Source organism: Archocentrus centrarchus, chromosome 7, assembly GCF_007364275.1.
Source record: "Archocentrus centrarchus isolate MPI-CPG fArcCen1 chromosome 7, fArcCen1, whole genome shotgun sequence".
Classification (NCBI taxonomy): domain Eukaryota; kingdom Metazoa; phylum Chordata; class Actinopteri; order Cichliformes; family Cichlidae; genus Archocentrus; species Archocentrus centrarchus.
Window position 1 is genome coordinate 19,389,338 of NC_044352.1, and position 26,531 is coordinate 19,415,868.

Here is a 26,531-nt window from a genome sequence, read left to right on the forward strand (position 1 = left end):
TTGCATTAACGAGACAAACACATTTGATGGTTTTGTTAAACATTCCACTTTGTGCTATTTTGTTTAGAGGAAGGCAGCCTTAATGGTGTCTGTTTTGTTTAAATGCAAATTCAAAATAAATTGGACTCAACATATTTTGACCCTGCTTGCATCTAAAATCTTGCATATCCATTAAAAAAAAAAAAAAAACTTTTAAATGTTTGCAAAGTCAACCCCTCTTCTTTAACTTTGGACTTCTTCTTTTCCTTTCTGGCATTCACTAATGAGATGCACATTAAAAAGATATTGTTTGGGGGTTGGTGAATAATAGGTGTGTGTAGGGTTGTGTTTTTTTTTTCTTTTTTTAATTCTTCAAGCAAATATGCATAAAATATATAAACTGCAAGCTTCTAATGAATAGTTATTCCAAATATTGTTTATGCTGGCTCTGACATAGAATCATATTAACTGTTGAGCATGCTCAAGTAACTATAATATTTCAACTTTGCTATTAAAAATAGGTCTGTAGTTTATATCCAAAAACTTATTGGGTGAAAAGACTCTTTCATCCAGTTTATAAACTGAGGTAGTAGCATATTTTTTTGGCTTATTAAAATAAGAGATGGGGCAAAATTAGGTTACCTCTAGGTGTAGGGGGGGGGATCCATTATCTGGCCTGGTATGGAATTATAATATGAACAATTATCATATGGCCTGCTCGCCCTTCTATTCAGCTCGATGAAATATTGTTGTGTGGACATACACACCCCACACCAGAACAAAAGCATTTGGAGTTGCCTGTTGGAAAAAAAAAAAAAGAGAGAAAATGAAAGAAAGAAAGAGAAAAGCTCAGACTTCGAGGTCACCCAAATTAATGGTGCATCTTGCTCTCTCTGAGCCGCTGACCGGGTCATCGTTGTTCCGAGGCAAGGCAAAGGTCAGGAGGTGAGGGGTGAACTCTGGTGTAACTGCATATATTAGCTTGGCCTTGCAGCCTTCATGTCTACTCTTGTGCCCCACAAAGGTGCGATTGTATTACTTTAAATAAGTATTACCAGTAGCATTTTACTTACATGTCAAATTCCAACCAGCATGCTTGTCAAAGGTTCAAAACAGGCCCAATTTCTTCTTCCTCCTCCTCCTCCTTTTTTTTTTTTAATCCTAGCACTTTATTTCTAATCTCCAACACTCAAGTTTAATTCCTTTGTTATGATTAATATCCGTTTTGGATCTAGTAACCTTCATATCCAGTGCAAACACGCTAATTGAAAGCTAAACAAAAATATTCCCTTACACAAAATTAATGTGCCTGATGGCCCATATCTTGATATTAAAGTAGACATTAACATGATAGAAACGCAGTGTGATACCGGAAACATAACAGTGTTTAAGGGCCGTGTTTACCATCATTTACTTTATATGAGATGAGATGTGAATCTGGAAGGAATATTTAGCTGCTCGAACTGCTGGGGCCACACAGTTTATTGGTTGATCTGCAAAACAGCACAGGCACCGTTTTATTGTCTGCTCTCCCGCATGAGTCTTTCAGCTAAATTATCATTTTCTGATGCATATATGGAGGCAATAAAAGACGCAACAGCTCCCGATCGTGACGTTTCTACATTCCATTAACATGCAGTTACACATGCATGCAAATGCTCCCATATTTGTGCCTCAAATAGATGGATCACAACGGATCAATACTCCAGTACGAGCCCGTCAATAAATCTCTCCATCAATCACGGTATTTTAATCGTTGTGTGGATAAAGGAAAGCTTAGAAGTGGATAAAACGCACAACACGAAGGCAGAATTCAAGCGCTGCTAAATTAACCCGATAACTTATTTATTAACATATTTCGTGTGCTCTGCTTACAACAGGTGCATCTCCCCCTATCTTCCAATGTGAGCTGTCAGAGGCAAACAGCTTAAATAGCAAAGGAAAGCTCCATAATTCTGGACTTTAATTGTTTGAGACCGCAGCTAGGGGATTTGATAGAATAATTTTCGGAACTCAATGCTGTAAAATATCATAATAAATAATTTTATAAGTATATCTTCAATAAATAAAAAGAATACATTTTAAACAGAAATCTGCGAAGCACGAGTTAAATAAATGTATTCAAGTTTGTTCCCGAATAAACTGTAAAAGAAAGAAGAAAAAGAAAATATGCAAACGGACTTCCACAGTTTCCACGGGCAATTAATATAAGTTTGTATCTTCGTTTACATTGTGTAGATAAGAGCACAATGGGATGAGCTGAATTTTAATATTCAAATCAGAGTCTGAAGCCGGGGAGAATGACTGATCGTTTCGACCCGTTCTTGCATGAAGAAACTTGCCATTGCGCTTCTTGCGTTAAGCATCCATCGTTGTAAGCAAATAAAGGTGAAGCCTGATTGAAAATGATGCAACCGCCAATCAAAACATTTGTAGGCTTGCCCTGTAACGCACGATGCAGCTCCTGCTGTTCACAAGTTCAGGGGCAGGTGTTTTTTGGCTAGGTCGGTCCGGGGAAGGGGCAGGTGTCCAAAGTGTCCGCGTGTGAGTGCGGAGCCGCGGGCCTCGGGTCGGAGAGCAGCCCGTCTCTCTGTAATTTCTTCTGTTTCATGCGTCTGTTCTGAAACCAAACTTTCACCTGGGTCTCGCTAAGCTGCAGGGCGCCGGCGACCTCCACCCTCCTGGCCCGCGTCAGGTACTTGTTGAAGTGGAACTCCTTCTCCAGCTCGGTCAGCTGCTTGGTGCTATAACTGGTCCTCGGGGGCCCGTTCGAAGTGGGATGGCCATCCGCGCAGATGCGGTTTCCAGCCTCCACAGCACCGAGGCCCGAGTCAACAATACTGAACCCACAGGTCATGTGCGTCCTGGCTGGGGAGAGAGGACATGAAAACCTTCTTCAGCAAGATCAATGAGGCAACCAACAAAAGAAGCACAAAACCTTCCTGAATTAAATTATCCACGCCCATATCCTGAAAATAAGATGAACATTTACTCCAGAGTTGAAACATGAAACATTCATATTGTTCGGGTATATTCCCTGAAAAATAAATGTTCATTATGAATACAGATATCCAATCTAATGGAAAATAAAAATTAAATAAATAATAGCAGGGTTTTTTTTTTTCTTTTTTCTTTCTTTTTGACATAGAGTAAGCGTTGAAGCATTCATAAAATTATATAAAACTCATTTACAGGAATTGGCTCTCTGCCAGTTTGGTGATTTAAAGTGTTCCAATTTTTGTCTGTATAATAAAGATGATATTAACTTTACCAAAAGCTCATAGGCACGTCACAAAAGCCTGAGGGACTGTAAAGCAGAGAGACTTGAAATTTTGTGCTCTCTACAGTGGACATAATCACAGAAAGATCTGTGCAGCACATTGCAGTCCACAAGCTTAGAGGGTTAAAGTCCGAAACCCATGTTTGGCACAACAATGCATTCAGATCACAATTTTGCTTGCAAACAGTGCCAGACATGACAGGCTTTAAAAAAAAAAAAAAAGTCCGAAACCCAGAGATATAAAGTGGCACCTCTGAGAGTTTGGCTGTTTCACAGTATTACAAGGCTCTATAATGTTTTAAAAGTGTGTTCATGAAAACATCCAGCGAGCTCATTAAAAATCATATAGAAAATAATATATGCCATTACATATTCTGATGTAAAGCAGTCAGATGTTTGGTGATTCAACACAACTTTGTAGCATTTACAGTCCATTAACTGTATTCATCAGAATCATTAATTATTTGCCTTTGGGTCTTTCTGTGTCAATGACAGTTTAACAGTTTACAAATCCTTTCGAACGCTGCATTAATGACAAATGTCTCCATTTTTGTCCTCTGAGGTTTCTGGGTTACACATTAAAGTATCATCTGTGCTACTTATGTGCAATGAATGACAGGAAGCGCAGCTATGTCTGGATTTTTCATTGCTGACATTGTGGGCAGTCGTCAGTGTGTCTTTGCCTCTGAGAAAATGGGCTGCTGCTTCTGCATAATGGAGTCAGTGTGCCAGGTGTAGAGCAATGCCTCCCACCACAATTCATAGAGAGGAAGGTTAACAGGCCTCCAGCCACTTGGAAAAGCATAGCAGATGGAAAGGTCAGTTATAGGATAAATGTCAACATCTGTGTTTTAAGAAAATGAATGCGAAGGTAACCGAACCTGAGAATTAGAGGGCAGCAAATATGAAGAACCAATACAGAGAAACTGTACGTAATTAAGAACTTCAGCTTTCTGGCGTGCAAATCACATGCACATTCTGATTAATGGCTCTAAAGATAATAGAATTGATGCCAGCCAGAAGGCATAAAAGAATCAAACTAAATATTTGAGGAATGACTTGCACGCTTAAAAATAGCCAGCCAGCAAAGGGAATGGAAGGGCCTTCCAAGCCAAGGAGAGGGAAGAAGAAAAGGGATAGATCAATACACATTGCCTCAGTCATCTGGGCATCCAGCCCACAGTAATTCAGGTGCTGTCAAAGCATAATTGAAGAATGACGCACTGGGAGTATATACACTGAGCCAGGAGATCAGGTTACAGCAGGTCTGTGGAGGCCTTTCAACGTAGAAGAATACGCAAGACATTTTTTTTTCTTTTTGGTGCCAAAACCAATACAACCTCCAGAGGAAAGCATACTTTCACTAATGACTTTTTTACAAGTTACACAGTAGTGCTAATGAGTTACTCCTACAGATGATCTCCTTCAGAGAGATACAGAAAGAGGTTACAGAGATGCAAACAATACTGGCAGGAAATGTCTTTTTGCGTGGGTGGGTGTGAGCAAATGGTTTTCTCAAGCACATGGATTTGAATCATGTGAGTGTGTCTCCAATGTGTTTGATGGATAAAATGACTTCAAGATCAATCAGCAGTGTGGTTGTCACCTTCTACCTTCGTCACTTTGGCATCAATCTATAGTCTGAAAAACATGAAAGTTGTGTTGATTTTATTTTATTTTTTGTTTTTCTTACATCATTTCAATATTTATGATAAATCAGCTGTGCTCATGGGACATTTCTATTTCTGTCACAGCGGCATCTTTATATGAATGTGTGAATGCACATCAGTAGCCTAGCCACTTATGATTTTTTTAAATTATGATTTTTTTTATTTATTTTTTTTTAAATGCAGCTGTTGTTTTGTAGGTTTGAGTTTGTCCCATCATCATATACTTTCTTATACTGGGACCTCCTGGAGCCTTACTTTAACCACTAATCTAAATTTTGAGCACGCAGTTGGGTGCTAGAGATGTGTTTGCTGTGTCATAAAACAATCAAGATTAAAATCAAATGTCGTGGGTCCTCTTTGTGAGAGCATGCAGGAGCAGCATCAGAAAGACGATGACATCATTTTATGCACAATTTTTTGTTGCATCCCTTTCAGAGAAGCTGGGGTCTTCTGCTACAGACAGTTTTCATTTTATTTATTTTTTTGTTTGTTTCAGATTTGGTTACTGGATATTTGGGTCAGCAGCAGACACAGACTGCACTGTTTAAAAAAAAAAAAAAACAGGACTGGACCACCACTGTTGTAAATCTTCCTCCATGTAAAATTTATGAAACCCAACCCAAGTACAGTGGCCAGTCAATCAAGTGACATTATTGATCAAATGACGGATCTATATAAGATACTATAACTCACATAAAATTGGGGATTGATAGGCATTTTTCACATTAGTAGGCTCCTGGTAATTTTCTTTTTTTTTTTTAAGTCTGGACTATGTATTCTTCTGTGGGCTCTCTGCCCAGAACTCATCAGTCAGTGAAATGATGATCTGTGACAGCAATTATGTTAAAAAGGTGGACACATGTAAAGGTGCTGCAAACTGAAATCAATACACAAGGACTTTCATTACAAACAGACAACTAATCAATACTCAGGGAGCACTCCAGCTTACAGGAGTAAGTTTTACTCAACTTCCTGCGAGCCTCGACAGGCAGTGGTCTGTTGCATTATTCAAAGTCTGCTGGTTAGTAAGGGCAAGGGTAAATAATTGATTGTTTTCTGGGTTGAATATACACTGAGGCTAAACAGGCCTTTCACTGTACTTCACCTTCTCCCTCTGTGCACAGTCTAAATCCGGCTTGTAACAGTAGGTGGAGCAAAAAATGTTAAATAACCTAACAGACGTACATTAACATGAAACCGTTAAGAAAATTGTACCCGAGTTCTCATGAGCATATTCAAATGTGGCGTCGAGAAGAAAAAAAAAAAAAACAGCTATAGCAGCCTTTGAAACGTTTTGATTTGCTTTTTAAGGGGGAACGTTTTATCTTTGAAATTCATCTTTTGTTTGTTGGTGACGGAGGAAATCGTTCACGGTGACGCACCACACACGTCAGCTCTTTTTTCTTTTTTCCCCCTGCTCGAATAGAAAACTTCGATCAAACTTTCTCAACTATAAAGGAAAGTTATTTAAAGGTAACAGCTGAACAATATATATTTATATATATACAAAATAATTACCCTAAATAAATTCCCGGTTTTATCCCTCCCTCTCTCGCTCATTATCCTTGGACAAAAACTTACCCGCCCGGTGCTGACTCCTCTTTACTCTCATCCACTCAAAAGTTTTACTCCTTTCATCCGTATCAGCTTCGTTACAGTCCGAGCTGGTGGAACATCCCACGGCGACGTGAATCGCGGGGCTATTGTGAGGGTAAATGTGAATTTCCTCCGTAAGTGACCCAAAGCGGTGTGGCTTTTCTTTATTTGACGCGCGGTATCCGTGCCCTGGAGAGCCCTGCCCCTGCGCCCTACACCGCCAGGGGACACGGGAGGAGTGGGGGCAGGCCAGTGTCGAGAATCCCTCCAGAGTCTCAAACCTTGGTGGAGGAGGAGTGCTGTCCGAAGAGGTGCACAAAGTCAGATGCGGAGAATAAAATCCTGAGGCAACTTCCACCTCCACTTTGCTCTCCTCATCACAGCCACCGAGTTCAGGATGAGACCTGCTGCCCAGGTCCTGGTTTATGACCTCTTTTACTAGGCAGCAGCCTGTTAACAGAGGGCTATTCTCCCCTTCGGCCGTTAACTCTCGATAGGAAGTCATTATCACCTTTCCCCTGCATAATCATTGGACGGGCTTGCACTTCATGCCCGGCCTCTCATGCATGGTCAGGCGGCTGGACGACCGTGGGGACATTCCTCAGAGGAGAAACAGCAGTCCCTGATTGATGGAGATGACGTGCCCTCCCCTTCTCGGCCAATAGCTGGACATCTCTGTCATCAGCCAGGACAAAATTGATTAAGCCGAGCAAGCAAGTTGTGAGACTCACTTAAGGTCAACATTTCATGGTGTCCGAGCACAGCAAGCAGACCCACAGAACAAAACTACAAACATCCTTAGAAAGCAGCAGGAAAGTCAATCATCATCACACTGAGGGCCTCTGTGGGCCTCTCACCTTCAGACAGGTAGGATATGACGCCAAAACACAGCTTTTGTCCCTTTAGAGAACATCTACATTTTCAAGATAACAATGAAAACTTTTTTTCCTCCTAAAGTCGAATTAGCATAATATAAGTCTACATTGATGTAGCTAATGGATTATGCAAATTCTTCAAGGCTTCTTGAAAAACCCAGGGTCCTTTTTAGCAAAGGGCTTAGGTCATGTGAAAGACACACTTGATGGGTTCAGAGGTCGTGACAGCTGGTATTTAGAAGTTCAGTGGCAGCAGATTTGTAATTAGTCTCGAACAAATACAAAAAATGTCTCCGCGCGAAGATCAAGAAGCTGTAAGTGACAGAGAGGACGTGTTCATCTCAAGTTAAACCTGCGCATCAGCTGGGTTCGCAGGTCCCCGCACTAAGAATATCGTGCGATCACAGCACAGCGGTCTGCTTTTAGGACTGTACTTTTCATACGTTTAGTCGGGAAGGAACCACTGTGTGAGTGACAGAAGCAAACAGTAAAAAACAAACCAAGCTTAAAAATAACACAAGTGAGCGTCTGCTGGGCCTGCACTGTCCTAAACACAGCAGAGCCACAGGCACACAGCGAGCACCTCAGTATTTTTTCACCCACAGAATGAAGTAATCGAGGAGCTCCACAGTGCAGCTGTTTTCTTTTTCTTTTTCTTTTTTCTTCCTTTTTTTTTTTTTGTTTTTTTGTTTTGATTTATTTATTTATTTACGGTGACCTACTTTCAAATTCACGCATCACTGTGACGCTCAGCCTGTCTGCCCGCATAAATTTTAAATCATGGGAATTAATAGAGCTGATAATACCCTGATGTGCCAGTGTTGACTTCTAATGTGAATTTCCAAACCAAATTATTTTTACTTTCACTTTATAGCGAAGAGACGCCATCTTATAGCTCCAATAAATCCAGTACTTGTGAGTGGGGGGAAAAAGAGTGACAAAAACATAAATAATTAGCCTGCTGTTTTAAGCTGTAAGTCTCTTAATCGTGTTTCGTGTGATTGGCACTTTTATTAAATTATCTCTGAAGATGAGCTGTGATGTTGCCAATAAGTTGAAGATATCTTAAGGTGTTTATTATTTTTAACTTATTTATGTCAGTATTTATGTTTTCCATGGACTCTTGGATTAATTAGTCAAAAAAATCATATTAATGAATACGTTTAATTTTTATATATGCATTTTATTAATACTTAAAAACAATAACTGTTATATTAGTTTTATTATTCTTATTGCTACTACTGCTAGCAGTAGCAGTAGTAGAACTATTATTAAGTTTATTAATATTAGTATTATATGCTATCTAACAGGTAACATTTAATTAAAACCCTAACCTATAAAATATCTGCCTCCGTTCTTATCGCGTTATTTTAACTATATTTCCTATGTCTTTTAAGTCTGCAGTAATTACAAAATAATTCAGCGTAATGAACAACTTCTAACTGCATTCTTACAACACAGAAATATGGTCCCAGCTGTGGGAGTTAATGGGATTCTACAGGCAGCGATGTGCTGAATGACTGAGTGCAATATATCCCTTCTCTCCATGCATTTGCATGGTGCACTGATCCATCTTCATGTCAGCTCGGAGGTTACTCAGGGTTCACGCGCTAGCTTGTTTCTCTCCTCCACACTCAATAAATAAATCTCTGCAGCTTTCTGTTTACCGCCTGAATATAAATTTGTTTGCAGTCGATCGAAGACCTGTGCGGAGGTATTAGAAATTGTATTTCTGTAATGGCTTTCAGCAGAGGGAGGCGGGGGACGGGAAAGGGTTGCAGAGAGGGGAAAGAAGAGGAAGAGGAAAAAAACAGGTGCGGGCAATCTCGGCTTTTACATTTGCAAATGATTTTTTTTTTTTTTTTTTTTTAATGCAGCAGCCACAGACTATTGCAGCCCTTGGATGCATTCAAATTGCATTCAAAACCAAGTAACCTTTTTAATCTTGTAGGACAACAACAACAATTCATGTTTATTCCTAGAAGTGCCATATGTTTGATTAGCATATATGAGGTGTTGTTCCACATCACTGCCCAGTGGAACAGAAGTTGCGTGATATTTTTTAGCAGAGACTCCTTCCTCTGGACAGCTTGTGTCCCCTAAACCACAAATTCTGCACAAGATTTAGAAAGGGTATAATCTCACGGTTTAAATGAAATGGATCCTGCAAATACAATTCAGAATTTAATCCCCCTCAAACCAAACTCTGCACTTTTACACACAGACCAGAAATGGGAATATTCTGCCCATAAAATACCCTCTTAAAACTGAGTACAGACATTTTTTTTTTTCATCATTATCCCTGTGGTCTCTATTGTTTTGACTGGAGGTGAGGTAAACATGGCAGCACTTGGGTGGCTGTGTCAGGAGGAGGGGTGTGGGGAGTGGGGATATTGACTGATGCTAATTTGTTTTGCGTCCATGCTCTGATGGCGCTGTCACTTGGTGTTGGCTCTCACTGCGGTATTGTATCACTTCCTGTTCCTGTTTCGGAGCACAGTGTTTTGCTGTCTGTTAGCTGTTATATCTGTATAACTAGATTTATCTGGATAATAACATATTTTAGTGTAATCTTCACCTACTTTAAATAGCATACTCTTTGCTGAATCACCTGTATTCACATTACTCACTTTATTTGTTTTTAGAAATTCGCTAGCTTAGCTTAGCTAGTAGCTTAGCCCTTAGCCGACTCACTACCAGCATGGCTTCTTCTCCTGTCTCTCCTGCACTTTCCTGCTCTGGGTGTCACATGTTTAGTTACTCCTCGGCCTCCTTTAGCAGTAACGGTACTTGTAATAAATGTAGTCTGTTTGTAGCTCTGGGGGCCAGGCTTTCTGAACTGGAGACTCGGCTCCGCACCCTGGAAAATCCTACATCTAGCCAGGCCCCTGTAGCGGGTGCGGACCATGGTAGCTTAGCCGCCGTTAGCTCCCCCCCAGCAGATCCCGAGCAGCAGGGAAAACAGGCCAGCTGGGTGACGGTGAGGAGGAAGCGTAGTCCTAAGCAGAAGCCCCGGGTACACCACCAACCTATTCACGTCTCTAACCGTTTTTCTCCACTCGGCGACACACCCGCCGAGGAACAAACTCTGGTTATTGGTGACTCTGTTTTGAGAAACGTGAAGCTAGAGACACCGGCGACCATAGTCAAATGTCTTCCAGGGGCCAGAGCAGGCGACATTCATGGAAATTTGAAACTGCTGGCTAAGGCTAATCGTAGATTTGGTAAGATCGTTATTCACGTCGGCAGTAATGACACCCGGTTACGCCAATCGGAGGTCACTAAAATTAATATTGACTCGGTGTGTAACTTTGCAAGAACGATGTCGGACTCTGTAGTTTTCTCTGGGCCCCTCCCCAATCAGACCAGGAGCGACATGTTTAGCCGCATGTTCTCCTTGAATCGCTGGCTGTCTGAGTGGTGTCCAAAAAACGACGTGGGCTTCATAGATAATTGGCAAAGTTTCTGGGGAAAACCTGGTCTTGTTAGGAGAGACGGCATCCATCCCACTTTGGATGGAGCAGCTCTCATTTCTAGAAATCTGGCCAAATTTATTAACCCTCCTAAAAACTGACTACCCAGGGTTGAGACCAGGAAGCAGAGTTGCAGTCTTACACGCCTCTCTGCAGCTTCTCTCCTCCTGCCATCCCCCCAAAACCCCATCCCCATAGAGTCGGTGCCTGCTCCCAGACCACCAAAAACCAAAGCTAAAATCAGCAAAAAACTATTTAAGCATAAAAATTCAAAAACAATAAATAATACAGCTTCATCAACTGCACCAAAGAATAAAACAATTAAATGTGGATTGTTAAACATTAGGTCTCTCTCTTCCAAGTCCCTATTAGTAAATGATTTAATAATTGATCAACGTATTGATTTATTCTGCCTTACAGAAACCTGGTTACAGCAGGATGAATATGTTAGTTTAAATGAATCAACACCCCCGAGTCACAGTAACTGTCAGAATGCTCGAAGTACAGGTCGAGGAGGAGGATTAGCTGCAATCTTCAATTCCAGCTTATTAATTAATCAGAGACCCAGACAAAGTTTTCATTCTTTTGAAAGCCTGACTCTTAGTCTTGTCCATCCTAATTGGGAAAATCAAAAACATGTTTTATTTGTTATTATCTATCGTCCACCTGGTCCTTACTCAGAGTTTCTGTCTGATTTCTCAGACTTTTTATCTGATTTAGTGCTCAGTTCAGATAAAATAATTATAGTGGGTGATTTCAACATCCATGTAGATGCTGAGAATGACAGCCTCAACACTGCATTTAATCTATTGTTAGATTCAATTGGCTTCTCTCAAAATGTAAAGGAGCCCACCCACCACTTTAATCATACTCTGGATCTTGTCCTAACATATGGCATAGAAACTGAAGACTTAACAGTATTCCCTGAAAGCCCCCTCCTGTCTGATCATTTCTTAGTAACATTTACATTTACTTTAATGGATTACACAGCAGTGGGGAATAAGTTTAATTACAGTAGAAGTCTTTCCGAAAGTGCTGTAACTAAGTTTAAGGATCTAATTCCTTCATTGTTATGCTCTTCAGTGCCATGTGCCAACACAGTGCAGAGCAGCTACCTAAACTCTGCTCCCAGTGAGGTTGATTATCTCGTCAATAGTTTTACATCCTCACTGCGTATAACTTTGGATACTGTGGCTCCTCTGAAAAGGAAAGCTTCAAATCAGAAGTGCCTGACTCCGTGGTATAATTCACAAACGCACAGCTTAAAGCAGATAACCCGAAAGCTGGAGAGGGAATGGCGTCTCACTAAATTAGAAGATGCTCATTTAGCCTGGAAAAAGAGTTTGTTGCTCTATAAAAAAGCCCTCCGTAAAGCTAGGACATCTTACTATTCATCATTAATTGAAGAAAATAAGAACAACCCCAGGTTTGTTTTCAGCACTGTAGCCAGGCTGACAAAGAGTCAGAGCTCTGTAGAGCCGAGTATTCCTTTCACGTTAACTAGTAGTGACTTCATGGATTTCTTTACAAATAAAATTTTAGACATTCGAGAAAAAATTATTCATAACCATCTCAAAGATTATTCTTCATGTTCGGCTGCTTTCAGCACTGCTGGTATTTGTTTAGACTCTTTTGCTCCAGTTGATCTTTCAGAGTTAACTTCAATAGTTACTTCCTCCAAACCAGCAACATGTTTGTTAGATCCCATTCCTACTAGACTGTTCAAAGAAGTCTTTCCAATTATTGATGCTTCAATCTTAAAAATGATCAATCAGTCTTTATTAGTTGGCTATGTACCACAGACCTTCAAGGTGGCTGTAATTAAACCTCTGCTTAAAAAGCCATCACTTGACCCAGCTGTCTTAGCTAATTATAGGCCAATCTCCAACCTTCCTTTTCTCTCAAAGATTCTTGAAAGAGTAGTTGTAAAACAGCTAACTGATCATCTGCAGAGGAACGGTTTATTTGAAGAGTTTCAGTCAGGTTTCAGAATTCATCACAGTACAGAAACAGCATTAGTGAAGGTTACAAATGATCTTCTTAGAGCCTCTGACAGTGGACTCATCTCTGTTCTTGTCCTGTTGGACCTCAGTGCAGCTTTTGATACTGTTGACCATAACATTTTATTACAGAGATTAGAGCTTGCTATAGGTATTAAAGGTACTGCACTGCAGTGGTTTGAATCATATTTATCTCATAGACTCCAATTTGTTCATGTAAATGGGGAGTCTTCTTCAGACAGTAAGGTTAATTATGGAGTTCCACAGGGTTCTGTGCTAGGACCAATTTTATTTACATTATACATGCTTCCCTTAGGCAGTATTATTAGAAAGCACTGCATCAATTTTCATTGTTATGCAGATGATACTCAGCTTTACCTATCAATGAAGCCAGATGACACACATCAATTAGTTAAACTGCAGGAATGTCTTAAAGATATTAAGGCCTGGATGACCTCTAATTTCCTGCTTCTAAATTCAGATAAAACTGAAATTCTTGTTCTCGGCCCCACAAATCTTAGAAACACGGTGTCTAACCAGATACTTACTCTGGATGGCATTACTTTGGCCTCCAGTAACACTGTGAGAAATCTTGGAGTCATTTTTGACCAGGATATGTCCTTCAATGCACATATTAAACAAATATGTAGGACCGCTTTTTTGCATTTGCGCAATATTTCTAAAATTAGAAACATCCTTTCTCAGAGTGATGCTGAAAAGCTCATTCATGCATTTATTACTTCTAGGCTGGATTATTGTAATTCATTATTATCAGGCTGTCCTAAAAGCTTTCTGAAAAGCCTTCAGCTGATCCAAAATGCTGCAGCTAGAGTACTGACAGGGACTAGAAAGAGAGAGCATATTTCTCCCATATTGGCTTCTCTTCATTGGCTCCCTGTTAAATCTAGAATAGAATTTAAAATTCTTCTCCTCACATACAAGGTCTTGAATAATCAGGCACCATCTTATCTCAAAGACCTCATAGTACCATATCACCCCAACAGAGCACTTCGCTCTCAGACTGCTGGCTTACTTGTGGTTCCTAGGATACTTAAGAGTAGAATGGGAGGCAGAGCTTTCAGCTTTCAGGCCCCTCTTCTGTGGAACCAGCTTCCAGCTTGGATTCGGGAGACAGACACCCTCTCTATTTTTAAGATTAGGCTTAAAACTTTCCTTTATGATAAAGCTTATAGTTAGGGCTGGATCAGGTGACCCTGAACCATCCCTTAGTTATGCTGCTATAGGCCTAGTCTGCTGGGGGGGTTCACATAATGCACTGTTTCTCATTCACCTTATTTACTTTGTTTATACTCCACTCTGCATTTAATCATTAATTGATATTAATCTCTGGCTCTCTTCCACAGTTCTCTTCCCTCAGCCCAACCGGTCGCGGCAGATGACTGCCCCTCCCTGAGCCTGGTTCTGCTGGAGGTTTCTTCCTGTTAAAAGGGAGTTTTTCCTTTCCACTGTCGCCAAGTGCTTGCTCATAGGGGGTCGTTTTGACTGTTGGGTTTTCTCTGTATTATTGTAGGGTCTTTACCCACAATACAAAGCGCCTTGAGGCGACAGTTTGTTGTGATTTGGCGCTATATAAATAAAATTGAATTGAAAAATTGAATTGAATTGATGTGTGTCAATAGGCAGTCAAGGCCCTGGGATCAGTGCAGCCGTGCTCAGATTACCTCCTTGGTTTTGAAGTGAACTCTCATCCTGCCGCTGCTGACATGATGCTGCGACCGCTGTTGACACTGCAGACCCTTGTCTAGCCCTGCAACACTGTCAACTCTCATTATGTGTCAGCTCTTGACCCTCACAAGGCTGAGAATTAACCAGCGCTGACAGACGACTGTCGCCACCAGCCAGACGGGTCACTGCTGTTAATGCAGTTCCAAGAGGGGAAGCTGACAGCTATCTATGCCATGTTTATGGTGGGCTCATCAGGTGTCATGATAGAGCTGTAATATGGCAGAGGGACAAAGAGAAATAATTCAAGGCACAGAGAAAGGACTAAAGAAGAAGCACACACAGAAGTGTGGCACATTGACCAGTTGAAAGATGGCTATCTGTGTGATTGATGGAGCGTGTCAGCTTTTTTCCCCTAATATTGACATTTTTGAAAAATCCTCAGGTCAGAAGTAAGGTTTAGCTTAGTGTATACCCTGGCCACACACAATCCAGGGAATACCAGCTGAAAACAAAATAACCCATCCGCTCAGTGTGAAATTCTAATAATTGTTCTTGCTTCATTGTTGAATAGCAGAAATCTGTCTTAGCACATGAGCCATAATCATAAATCCAGTGCAACTACTGTGCAAATGGCCAGGGACATTACAGATAACTGCATCCTGCACAGGCTCAACAGTGTGACAATGAAGCAATACCTTACTAATACCAGGACTTTTCAACTATAGCCTGTAGTATGTGCTGCAGTGCTTCACAGCTTCAGTGAGCCAGGAGGCTTCGAGTCGGCAGAATCCCAAACATCATGACAACAAGCCATCAGTCATCTTCCCCCCAAGCTGCTGTGCACACTTGTGTGTTTCCGGAGTTCTTACTGTGGGAAATGAGCAGGGTTAAACATGAAACAGGAGGAAATGTTCATCATTGCAGCACACTCTGTAATATTCTCCCTCATACAGCATTGTTTTAGCTGCGGGGAAAGAGGAGTTGTTTTTATTTATTTATTTTTTTTTTTTTTTTACTTAAACATCCCCTGCTTGTTCACAGTGCAAATCAGTAGTCTACTGTGCATGCTAAGCATGGTTAATAGCAAAATGCTGATAGAAAAATGATGCTGTATTAATAAAGCACTAATCTTCTGTTTAGATTTAAGATGGATTATTCTTTTATTCGTAAGAAGGGAAATGTCAACAACGTCGTTATATGTAGTTATAGTATAGTTATAGTATAGTTATAGTATAGTTATATGGCTTTTGTTTCTTATTAGGCAGCTTTTAGATAGTGAAAACCTTAGTCCTCCATGCCTGTCAGTCTGTGTCAGCTTGTTCTTGCATTTAAGATGATTTAGGTATTCAGACCTAAATCATAGTTTTAGGGCTCCAGTGTTGGCTTTTTGTGGATCATATAGACATTTCTTTAAAACTAACCATGTAATATGTGAAAAGTTTAATGTAAAGTTCTGTTATGAAAATTACATCAGCAACACTGCTATGCTGCAAAATTAATAATGCAGTGAAAATTAATGCAAGTCTTTTTGAAATGCTGAACATTTCATGAAAGTTACCTTTGCTCTCTGCACTCTTAACCCAGATATTAATTGTAATTAAACGTTTTAGTAATCATTACTTATTCTTTCGTGTTTGGTAAAAATGTTGTCCCATTACTAAATCAAATTAGTTAACTGTACTTTTCTACACAAATATAGAGTGTAATGAACTTGTTAAGCAGAGATTACTAAAGATATTATGTTTTTGAAGTGAAGGGGCGGGGCATATTCAAACTCAGTCCTGCTGCAACATGCACCGTGGCAAGTTCAACGACTCCTGACTGGTAAGTGTGAAGAATAACTATTTTAAATAATTCTAGCTATTTCTTTGCTTAAAAGATAGCTGAGTTCCATGTGCAGATATAACTGAAAATTATAGTTACAGCCTACCGCCACCATTATCGACACTTTGGTAAAGTGAGGGGTTTTGGAATCGAAGTTAAATATCGCGAGTGGAGTGGCGAGCGCGAATGTTAGCATTGGCTTAGTGTTAGCATACTGACGAGTCTCAGTTTATAACGGACAGTTACTTTAGGAGAGATGTACTTTGCTGAAATAAACCTTTATTACACCAAGTTTAAGCCGAGTGTATCCTGTCTCTGAGGGTAATTTTTTTTAATCGAAAAAGCCGCTCCAGTAGTGTCAAGACAGCTAAATGCTATCGTTAGCTTAGCGTTTCACATCGTTCGTAACAGCATGTGCTTGTGTTAACCTAGTCCACGTTTTTTTTTCTATACGGTTTCGTATGTACTGAAATGTAATGGTCGGACACAAAGGTTGAAATCTTGTATGACTAAAGAGCTGAAGCTGAGGTTATCGCCAGTTCTTCTTCTCCACCTCTGATCTCCAGACTCTTAAAATACAGAACTGACAACAAGTTAGAAACGTTATTAAACCTGTCAATTGTCTGCAGACAGAAGGGTAAGCCTAACTCATTTGGCAATATTTTAACTCTAATGTGAAATGGGAAAACAAAATTTTCAGGCTGAGAACAGAAATTTCAAAGGGAGACAGTATTTCAAAGTACCATATTTCCTTGATCACTGATGACATGGTTGTGGACAAGTGTGCTAAAATTTTTATTATTTTTTGTTCTTACAGGTCCGTGTGAAGATGCAGTGGAAGTGCAAATACTGTGAGTTTACATCAGAGAAAAGGGGTTACCTCTTAAAACATTACAGGCTAAAACATGGAAGCTACACCAGAACTGTACCATTTCCTTGCTTACACCAAGAGTGTTTATGCACATTTAAGTCCATCAGTGCACTTAGGGTCCACTTATCCAAAATTCACCAGAAAGACCAAGATGCACAACTGTGTGAAACACTGACCTTTCACTGTCAGTCCTGTGATTTTTCTGCTGCTTGCACAGAGGCAGTTTTTATCACTCACTTGCGGAGTACACATTTAAAAGTTAATCACAGAGTCCACTGTCCATATAATGGGTGTAACTTTCATACTACTGTGTACTCCACATTCAATGCACACAGAAGTAAACAGCACAGAACAGGCAATTGGAAGATGTTCAAACCAGAAATAGTGTCTGGTAGTGAAACCAATGAAGTGGCAGAAGAGGAACATGGGCCCCCAAACAACACTGTTGATTTAGAAGGCAGCGAAGAGTCCAGCAATGAAGAGCATCATGATCTTGGGAAACAGTTGGAGCACAACCTAGCTGCTCTTTTTTTAAAGATGCAAACCATCCTCCACATTCCACAAAGTTCTATCGATGAAGTTATACAACAGCTCCTACATTTAAGTGAACTGTCCCAACCACTGCTGCACAATTCAGTCAAGGACATTTTGAAGCTACACACAGATGTAGATGATTCAACTGTGAAACAGGTAGTCAGGGCTGCCTCAGAGAGCAATATCATACTAAAGTATTGTGGCAAGGGTGGCTCCTTATCAACCTCTAAAAGGAGAGCAGCATATGTAAACAAAAACTTTGATGTGGTTATGCCAGTTGAGTACTTTATTGCCAGGGAAAAGAAATCTAGTGCTGTATATGTTCCTATAAATGCCATGTTACAGAAAATGTTGAACAGGGCAGACATTTTAGATAAAGCTCTTCCAGTACAAAAACATGTGCCACATGAGTACAGTACATACAGAGATGGTTTGTACTGTAAAGGAAATGGCCTCCTTAACAGCGAGGAATTCAGAATCGCTGTTGGACTTTACACAGATGATTTTGAAGTGTCCAATCCATTAGGGACATCTAAGAAGAAACATAAAATGAGTGCAGTGTATTGGGTGCTTGCCAATGTGCCATCAAAATATAGGTCCACACTCCAGTCCATTCAACTTGCTCTTTTATGTAAAGCCTCTGATGTAAAAGAATATGGCTATGCTAAATTTCTTCATCCTCTGATCCAGGATCTGGTTTCTTTGGAGCAAGATGGCCTATATGTTGAGAAGTTGGGAGCATGTGTCAAAGGCACAGTGTTGTATGTGGCTGCTGATAACTTGGCTGCTCATTCTTTTGCAGGATTCTTTGAGAGCTTTGGAGTGGACAAGTTCTGCAGGTTCTGCATGGCAACGAGGAGTGAGATCCAAGACAAGGAGGTAAGCTCGGGCTCTTTTGAACCCCGAACTGCAGACATTCACAACAAACAGGTACAGGAGGTACAGCAGGATCCCACTTTGGCAAAACAGTATGGTGTAAAGGGACGATGTGTACTAACTGACAGTCTGGAGCACTTTCATGTTGCTCGTGGCTATCCCCCTGACATCCTACACGACCTTTTTGAAGGGGTTGTTCCTGTTGAGTTATCACTCTGCATTTCAGAACTGATTTCTAAGAAATATTTCACATTAGAAACACTGAACCATGCTATCAAATCTTTTGCATATGCTTTTCATGACAAAACTGACCAGCCTCAGCCTATTGCCCAAGGCTTCTCTACCAAAGGGACCATAGGTGGAAATGGCCATGAGAACTGGGCTCTAATCAGGTTGCTCCCACTTCTCATTGGCCATAAAGTGCCTGAAGGGGACGATGCCTGGAACGTTCTGATGCTCCTTAAAGATATTGTTGAATTGGCTGTAGCAACAAGGCACACTGAAGAGTCTATACATTTCTTTGACTGCAAAGTGTCAGAACACAGAGAACTGTTGCAAACTACATTCCCAAATTTCAAATTGCGTCCAAAACACCACTTCATTGAGCATTATCCTGAGATGATTAAGGCATTTGGCCCACTGTCAGATGTCTGGACAATGCGTTTCGAGGGAAAACATAAATTCTTCAAGCGGGTCATTCGTAATGCACACAACTTCAGACATGTGGCACTTACACTGGCTGTAAAGCATCAGAAAATGATGGCTTACTGTTTGGACACAAGTTCGTTTTTCAAGCCCTCAGTTGAGCTGGACAAAGTTACCACAGCACTGATCACATCTTTCCCCGAGAATGTCCAACAAGTTTTCTGCAAGAGAGTACCCCAGCTTACAAAGGTTCTGGTTGCATCATCAGTCTCTGTAGATGGAATTAGATATTGTGCTGATATGATACTCTCTGTCGGTTCATGTTCAGGCCTCCCAAATTTCAAACAGATCAAGCAGATTGTGGCAATAAACACAGAGATCTTGTTTGTGTGCAATACAATGACGGCATGGTACCATGAACATTTCAGATCATTTGAACTCTGTGGCAGCGCAAATCCCTCTTTGTGTGTGGTGGAACTAAAAGAGCTGAATGATGTTTTCCCTCTGTCAGCATACAGATTTGGAGAAAATTCAGCAGTGACACTCACTCGCTATATTCTGTGTTGAGAAACCACAAGTGTTGTCAGTACTAGCATTGCTCTGGATAGAGTCTAAATGTAAGCCTAATTGGTAATTTTGTATCTTTTTTGATAAGCCATATGTTAAACTGAATATCTATGTCTTTGTGTATATATTTCTAATAAGCTATTTTTTTTATTTCCAAGATGGCAGCACACCAGAAGATGACCTTGAGAGTAATTTTCACAGAGACAGATATAAGAAAGGTTGTTCTGAATACAAGACCTACTACAGTGGAGGATTTGATAGGCAAGCTTAAAGAATCACTGGGACTTAATTTCAACTTCAGTCTCCAGTACCAAGATCCTGAATTCAATTATGAAGTGTGCAATCTGACAGATATCGAAGATCTTCCTGAAAAACCAACAGTCAAGGTCATCCCTCTACTTGAGTTGGTATCTGTCTCAACATCTGAAGAAATTTTGAGTGGCACACCCAGTGTAGCAGATACAGAGATCCTCTCTACATCCTCGCAGGAGCGACAGAAACAGTGGCCAGATTGTTTTGATATCCCAGATTTTTCTGTTGATGTAGCATATAGACTTAGGCAAGCAGATCTTCAGTTTCTTCGTGATGGTACGCACCTGAAAGTAACAAAAGAGCTGAAACATGAGATTCTTGAAAGATTGGCAGAGAGCATGTATAGTTACACAGCATACCCAAATAATGCTCAGTTCGAAAGTGTTGCACAAGCCCTCATAAGCAAGCACCCCTCTCTCCAGGAGCGAGGCTCAACCAGTCGCTGTAGCGGCTGGAAAAATAGTCTAAAATTTAAAATGGCTAATTACAGAACAAAGCGCAGAAGATCAGGGTGCCTTGATGTAGCAGTAAATGCAGGGAAACGAGGAGGGCATTCAACTGAAGGAGAACCAGCCAACAAGAACATCAAGAAGGCAAAGAAAGGCGAGATCAACTTCTTACCCAACTTTCCAGACGGATTTAATCAGGTAGCCCTTGAGGGTGCCCGCAAAGACTTGGTTAATGAAATGCAGAAGAGAACACCAAATGGACAGCTTGTAAAAGAGAAGATGGATCTGACGTTTGCATTGAGAAGAAAAGAGGTGGTGGAGTCAGAACCTGCCGTATGTGAGATGGTGGAACGTTGGCCTGCTCTTTTCACAGAAGATCAGGTTAGTTCATTCATGAATAAAATAATGAGAACTTTTTTTTTTAAATATGTGTCTGTGTTTCTCTTAGGAAACTGCCTTTATAAAACCTAAAAATATTTATCTGTTAGCCATTCCCACTGTCAGCAAAAAAAAAAGTAATTTTACCATGCAGGACATGGTAGTTGCTATCTACAGCTGCCTTTATCTTTTTTTGGTAAGGAATATTGTATATTGAGTTGGTCGTTATTGTGAAATCAACACCCTGATGCAGAACTCTGATTTCAGATTATTCTGAAGAGGTTTATCATCTATTAATTCCCTATTCACGGTACGCTATCCTGCTTATTAAAAGGTTACTTGCCAACAAAAATATATAATTTGACACAAAATATTAATAGTCTGTTTATATGTAGCAATGGTCTGCTACACAAAAGTAACACAATACTACAAACAATCAGGGCAGTAGAAAAGCAACTCCTGTGTTGTGTGCGGTACAAAGTTTTTGTTAAAGAAGTTTGACTAGAATAACTGAAATATCCCCAAATTTAAAGTGTTAAGTGAGTGAGTTGAAGGGGGCTTTGTGTTTTACAGCTGACCATGTCCACACCTGTGCAATTTTTATTGCTGTCCTCACTCTGGTGCTTCCACCTTCAGTTATTAGCTGTAAAGATGTAATATTGGAGCATTTTCTGTATTTTGCAGGTATGCATGGAGTTCAACAGGATTGTTGGCAAGAATCTCAAACAGGAATTCTATGAGAGCATTGATCGGCACAGTCCTCGTCTTATCGAGATTTTTCGATCCAAGAGAGGGAACATTGGCCAAATGTTGACACAGCTTTCCCAACAAACAAAGGTTGGTCCTATTAATCACTTGCATTGTGTGCAACAGCTCATGTAATGACTTGGCTTTAAGTCCAACTGTATTTATTTTCATGCTTCACATAGATTGTTGAAATGATTAAAAGATTTTGAATTTAGGGATGGAAAAACAAGGCTGAGTTTCTGAACTTCACTTAAACTTTCAGAGAACTTCAGTAAAACCTGCTAGTTCTTCTCAGTGTTAAGGGTGTTACTGTCTCAGTGGGTTAATTAACCATGAGCCATGTATTTCTTAAATTTTAGGGAATGTGCCTTCAAAAGTCCTTGATTACCATTAGGGATGCACTGATATTAAAATGTGGGATGATATCGATACCCGATATTAATATTGCTGTTATGGCAGATAACTGATAATGTATACAATATATATATTTCACTACCCTTTCGACACCTTGGAAAAAACAAAACAATCCCACAGCTGACATTGATTCTCTGCTTCAGATGAACTCCTCACAATCTTGCGCTGCATTGCTGTCACATGACCAAACAAATACCACATGACCAACCTCCTCCCCTGCCCGTCCGGAATCAAATGACAAGAAGATGGAAATAGATATGGGTTGTTAATATTGGCCCAGTTTTGTTTATCGGACCAATACTCACATGTTAACAAATGACTAATATTGGCTGATACCGATGTTAATGCCGATATATTGTACATTCGTAATAACGATGCTTAAGAAGATGTGGGGACTTTATATTTTTTGATACAATCAATTGTGCTTAGTTACTTGCTTATTTTTGTCATTTTACTGCCCAAAAGACTGCAGAGCCAACTGATATTCGAACACTGGTGCTCAGAGGACTTCCTGTTATCCTTGGTGACAACCCCACAGACTTCTACAAACCAGCCTTTGTAAGTAATTTTACTTAAAGACTACCTAAAGGAACAATAACAACTCAATCTTGAATTTTCACTCTTATACACGGTTCTCATGGGTCTTTGAAATACTTTAAATTCTTTAATATTTACTTTGCAATAATGTTTTGCAGCTGTGTTGTATGACCTATTTATCCAAAGTCAGTGTATTACTTGAATTAAGTGCCATTTGACACGGCCCCGGTTTGGAGAAGCAGCAGAGGTACTGGTGTAGGAAACTAAGCAATATACTGCTGTGATCAGTGTTTATAACAACATTATTTTAGCCACCTAAAAAATCTAGATCAGTGAAATGTACACTATACACAGAATATTTTCACTGCATTACCTTACTGTCAGTCAGACTTCTGACATAAAATTACTTTTATATAAGTTGTATATAGATTTCTCCTGCCAAACTTCATAGACAAAATCTGTTTACTTTGCTGAACAGAGGAACGGCTCTTCTACTGCTGCCTCAGTCTGTTCGATTGTGTTATTATTTGATTGGTTTGGATTCACTAAAATCACACAGTAGCACACATTTAAGGATCAAGGACATGCTAGACTAACAACTCTTGTGTTCTGTGAGGTAAAATTACTAATTTTTCCTATGGCATTTGGTTGGCATGAAGAGAGTGCTGTAACTTAATTTTCTAGTCAGATAGGTCCGTTGGACAGCAGTTTGAGATGCTGAAAATAGTATGCGTCCACTAAAACTGATATAAATTTTTTGACTTATCTAAAAATACAAGTTGCAGCAGTACATTGCTTATCTACCTACACTGATCCACCTGCTGCTTCTCCAAAGTGGGGAAAGGCTGACCACCATCTACTGTAGGTAAGTATGCTGACCATCTGTAAGCACCTCATGCAACCCACTTTAAAGGGATAGTTTTTTTTTTTTTTTTTTTATATATATATCTTAATTTATATCTTATGCTATGCTGTGTTGGGTTCATGTCAGGATTTGGGCATAGACAGACAGGCGTGGGAAAACAGATGGCAGTTCCAGTGATTGAAGAAAACTTGTGAGCATAGTTTTAAACAATTCAAAGGATAAGGTATTGTTCCACTTAGCACTAGCACATGAAGATGCTGGATAGATGTTCTTTTGTGGAGCTCCAACTCATTCAACATTTACACTAGGAAACTAGGGCTGCATAGCATGATAAAACAGATATGACAGAAATTTCAATTTGATTGTGGAAGTTATTTTTTTTTATCAATTATTGATGGTCACTGAAATATCACTGTTGTGCTCTTGTCATTTATAAAGGACTCAGATGATGATGACTCTTTCCGCAACATTGACATTGGGATCCTCCTTGTTGAACCTGAAGGTGCTGTGCCCTCATCCTCCCTGCATCTCAGTCCAGCCTCACTAAAAATTGTCATTGAGGGAGAAGTGGTGATGGACAACATTCAAGACCTGCCAAAAGCTATGTGTCTTCTCTTTGGACTTGCATATGCAATGCATCTCAGTTACCCCATTTCTATGAAGTTCACGTTCCAGTTCATCCAACAGGTATTTCTTGAGCTGGGCCACGTTGAACTAAAACCAAAGTTACAAACATTGAAAAACCAGCTTGCGATGTAACGAAATGTCTTGTGTGTTGTCAGTGAACAGTCAGGGGGTTGAAAATATACTCAATGCAGATGGAGTTGATAAAGTTGCTCTTATCTAATGCAGTTCAGTGCAGCAGTACTGCCACAACTTTTATTTCTTAAGAAAGTTTGTAATGTTCAGCTTACAGTGTTATAAGAGACATCAGTGTCCAGCCACTTGTACTCTAAAAAACAGGATTTAGAAGTGTATGCTCAGGGCTCCATAGTAATATTTAGTTGATACAGTTAAAGGAAAATTCAGCACTTTTCATGTAAACGTCCAGTTTGTGTTGATGGTAAATGTAGTCATTTGAAGCAGTAAATTCAAAATAATGTAATTCTTCCTCAACAGCAACATTACTGCTTATTTTACAGGTTTTTTCAGTCAATAGCAGCACAGGAATTTATTGCTTCAGTTGATTACATTTACTAACAACACAGACTGTACATTTACATAAAACATGCAAAATCTTCCCTTAAACATAGTTGATCTGTTCATTTTCCAAGTTGGAGATTGTGTCCTATTTTAAGGTGTCCAGTTTTTTCAAAAGGATGCAAATATTTTTGTTGAATGCTGCTGCATTTGTATTCCTTCTCTAAACATGTTAGAATTGAGTTCAAGCACATATGCCTATTTTTACTTGCCTTTTGTATGGCAAACTTTTTTTTGAATGGCTACTGTTTTGATACTTTTTTATACTTCTGAAAAACATGACAAACTACAGTTAAAATTGTCTTTTGCGTAAGTATTCTGCAAAAAATAAAATATTGGAATGTTGAAATGTATTTGATTTATTCTCTTTACAATTTAGTGTTACATTCAATACAACTTGAACATAAAAAGGGTAATAGGAAGAGGGTAAGAGGAAATGTTATTAATTATATTAACAAAATATAAATAGCTTTAAATGTTAAATTGCTTATTTGCTTTACAGTTTAGCTTAAAAGTAATTTTCACTCTTAATCCAAATTAGTTGAGTTTACTAGAAAATCGCGTGGAAACTCGTTGCCTTAAACCATTCTAGTTTTTACACAAAGATGAAACTAAACATGTTTAGTTGTGTTAACTTAGAACCTTAGTGCAATGTATCAAACATGTTCAGTAGTATTTACTAAAATTGATTAGCTCACATAAATAGGAAGAAATTTATATGAGGTAATCAATTTTAGTTAAGACTACTAAACATGTTTAGTTGTGTTAACTTAGAACCTTAGTACAATGTATCAAACATGTTTAGTAGTATTTACTAAAATTGATTAGCTCACATAAATGGGAAGAAATTTATATGAGGTAATCAATTTTAGTAAAGACTACTAAACATATTTAGTTTCATCTTTGTGTAAAAACTAGAATGGTTTAAGGCAACGAGTTTCCACGCGATTTTCTAGTAAACTCAACTAATTTGGGTTAAGAGTGTGATGGTTTCATTGTTCAGCAGCTCTGACACTAAAAGAATACATTTGCAAAACTAAAGAAGCTATATTTCTCTGAAAATACTCGATTTTCCTCATTAAAAGGTTGGTGCACCCAGATGCTACTTTATTACCTATTCTAAGTAAAAAACAATTGAAATAGTAAAGTATAACTGAGCTGAAAAACACTTACATTCAAACTGTTTTAGAGATGAGTTGATTCATCTTGCTAGTTTTACTTAATAATATTATCCTGTTGACCTGCAACAGATTGGCAACCAGTCCAGGGTGTACCCTGCCTCTCCTATGACAGCTGTGATAGCTCCCCCACCCCCACCCCCCCTTTGCAGAAGAAAGCAAATGGATGGATGGATGTTTATAATATTTGCTCCACTTTTTTTTTTTTTTTTTTTTGCTGTAAATGGCATGGACAGTAAATCAGCACTTCTATAAAACTAAAATTAATAAATAAAAACTGGAATTATTCGGTGCTATTACACTATTTGAATATAATTCAGGTCAAGCTAAAAGCCCAGAAAGTCCACTAGAATGAAGCTGTCAGACTTCTGAAATATAACTTCTGGTGCTATCCAGACACTTCAGCTTAACAGCTTAAAACTGAAATTTACCTTAACTTATATACATCCTTATTATACACTATGCAATATTACTTGGGATATGGCAGAATAAATGCAGTATAAAATAAAGTACAGTACTGTCCATACCAGTTACAGATGTAGATTATAGGCTGTCTGAGAATCCACTATATTTAG

General features: G+C 39.4%; 2 protein-coding genes across 5 annotated transcripts; one reads left to right on the forward strand and one right to left on the reverse strand.

The window, feature by feature from the left end:
• Positions 1-1,125: 1,125 nt before the first annotated feature.
• hoxc1a (homeobox C1a) lies at positions 1,126-7,136 on the reverse strand. The gene is made up of 2 exons (XM_030734235.1): positions 6,511-7,136; positions 1,126-2,847 (listed from the first exon to the last, which is right to left on the reverse strand). Exons 1-2 carry the CDS (start codon positions 7,028-7,030, stop codon positions 2,480-2,482), a joined length of 888 nt encoding a protein of 295 aa, XP_030590095.1. The 5' UTR covers positions 7,031-7,136; the 3' UTR covers positions 1,126-2,479.
• Positions 7,137-16,219: 9,083 nt separating this feature from the next.
• On the forward strand, positions 16,220-25,106 carry LOC115783786 (uncharacterized). Of its 4 annotated transcripts, XM_030734787.1 has the most exons (8): positions 16,223-16,383; positions 17,201-17,234; positions 18,591-18,667; positions 19,821-19,926; positions 20,035-21,018; positions 21,700-21,852; positions 22,642-22,734; positions 24,017-25,106. In XM_030734787.1, the coding sequence occupies exons 5-8, from the start codon at positions 20,035-20,037 to the stop codon at positions 24,335-24,337; spliced, it is 1,551 nt and encodes a 516-aa protein (XP_030590647.1). In that variant the 5' UTR covers positions 16,223-16,383; positions 17,201-17,234; positions 18,591-18,667; positions 19,821-19,926; the 3' UTR covers positions 24,338-25,106. The 4 variants fall into 4 exon arrangements, with proteins under 4 accessions (XP_030590644.1, XP_030590647.1, XP_030590646.1 ...); XM_030734784.1 differs by lacking the exon at positions 19,821-19,926 and having other exon boundaries at positions 16,220-16,383; XM_030734786.1 differs by lacking the exons at positions 16,223-16,383; positions 19,821-19,926 and adding an exon at positions 16,405-16,704.
• The last annotated feature ends 1,425 nt before the right edge of the window (positions 25,107-26,531 follow it).

What these genes read in the sequence shown, in the direction of transcription:
- hoxc1a (XM_030734235.1), bottom strand. Translation starts at nt 7,030, where the DNA reads ATGACTTCCTATCGAGAGTTAACGGCCGAAGGGGAGAATAGCCCTCTG. An exon ending in GAGGAGTCAGCACCGGGCGG is followed by an intron (nt 2,848 to 6,510) that starts GTAAGTTTTTGT and finishes CTCTCTCCCCAG; the next exon opens with CCAGGACGCACATGACCTGT.
- LOC115783786 (XM_030734784.1), top strand. Translation starts at nt 18,635, where the DNA reads ATGGCAACGAGGAGTGAGATCCAAGACAAGGAG. An exon ending in GTGAGATCCAAGACAAGGAG is followed by an intron (nt 18,668 to 20,034) that starts GTAAGCTCGGGC and finishes TTTATTTCCAAG; the next exon opens with ATGGCAGCACACCAGAAGAT. An exon ending in ACTTCTACAAACCAGCCTTT is followed by an intron (nt 22,735 to 24,016) that starts GTAAGTAATTTT and finishes TCATTTATAAAG; the next exon opens with GACTCAGATGATGATGACTC.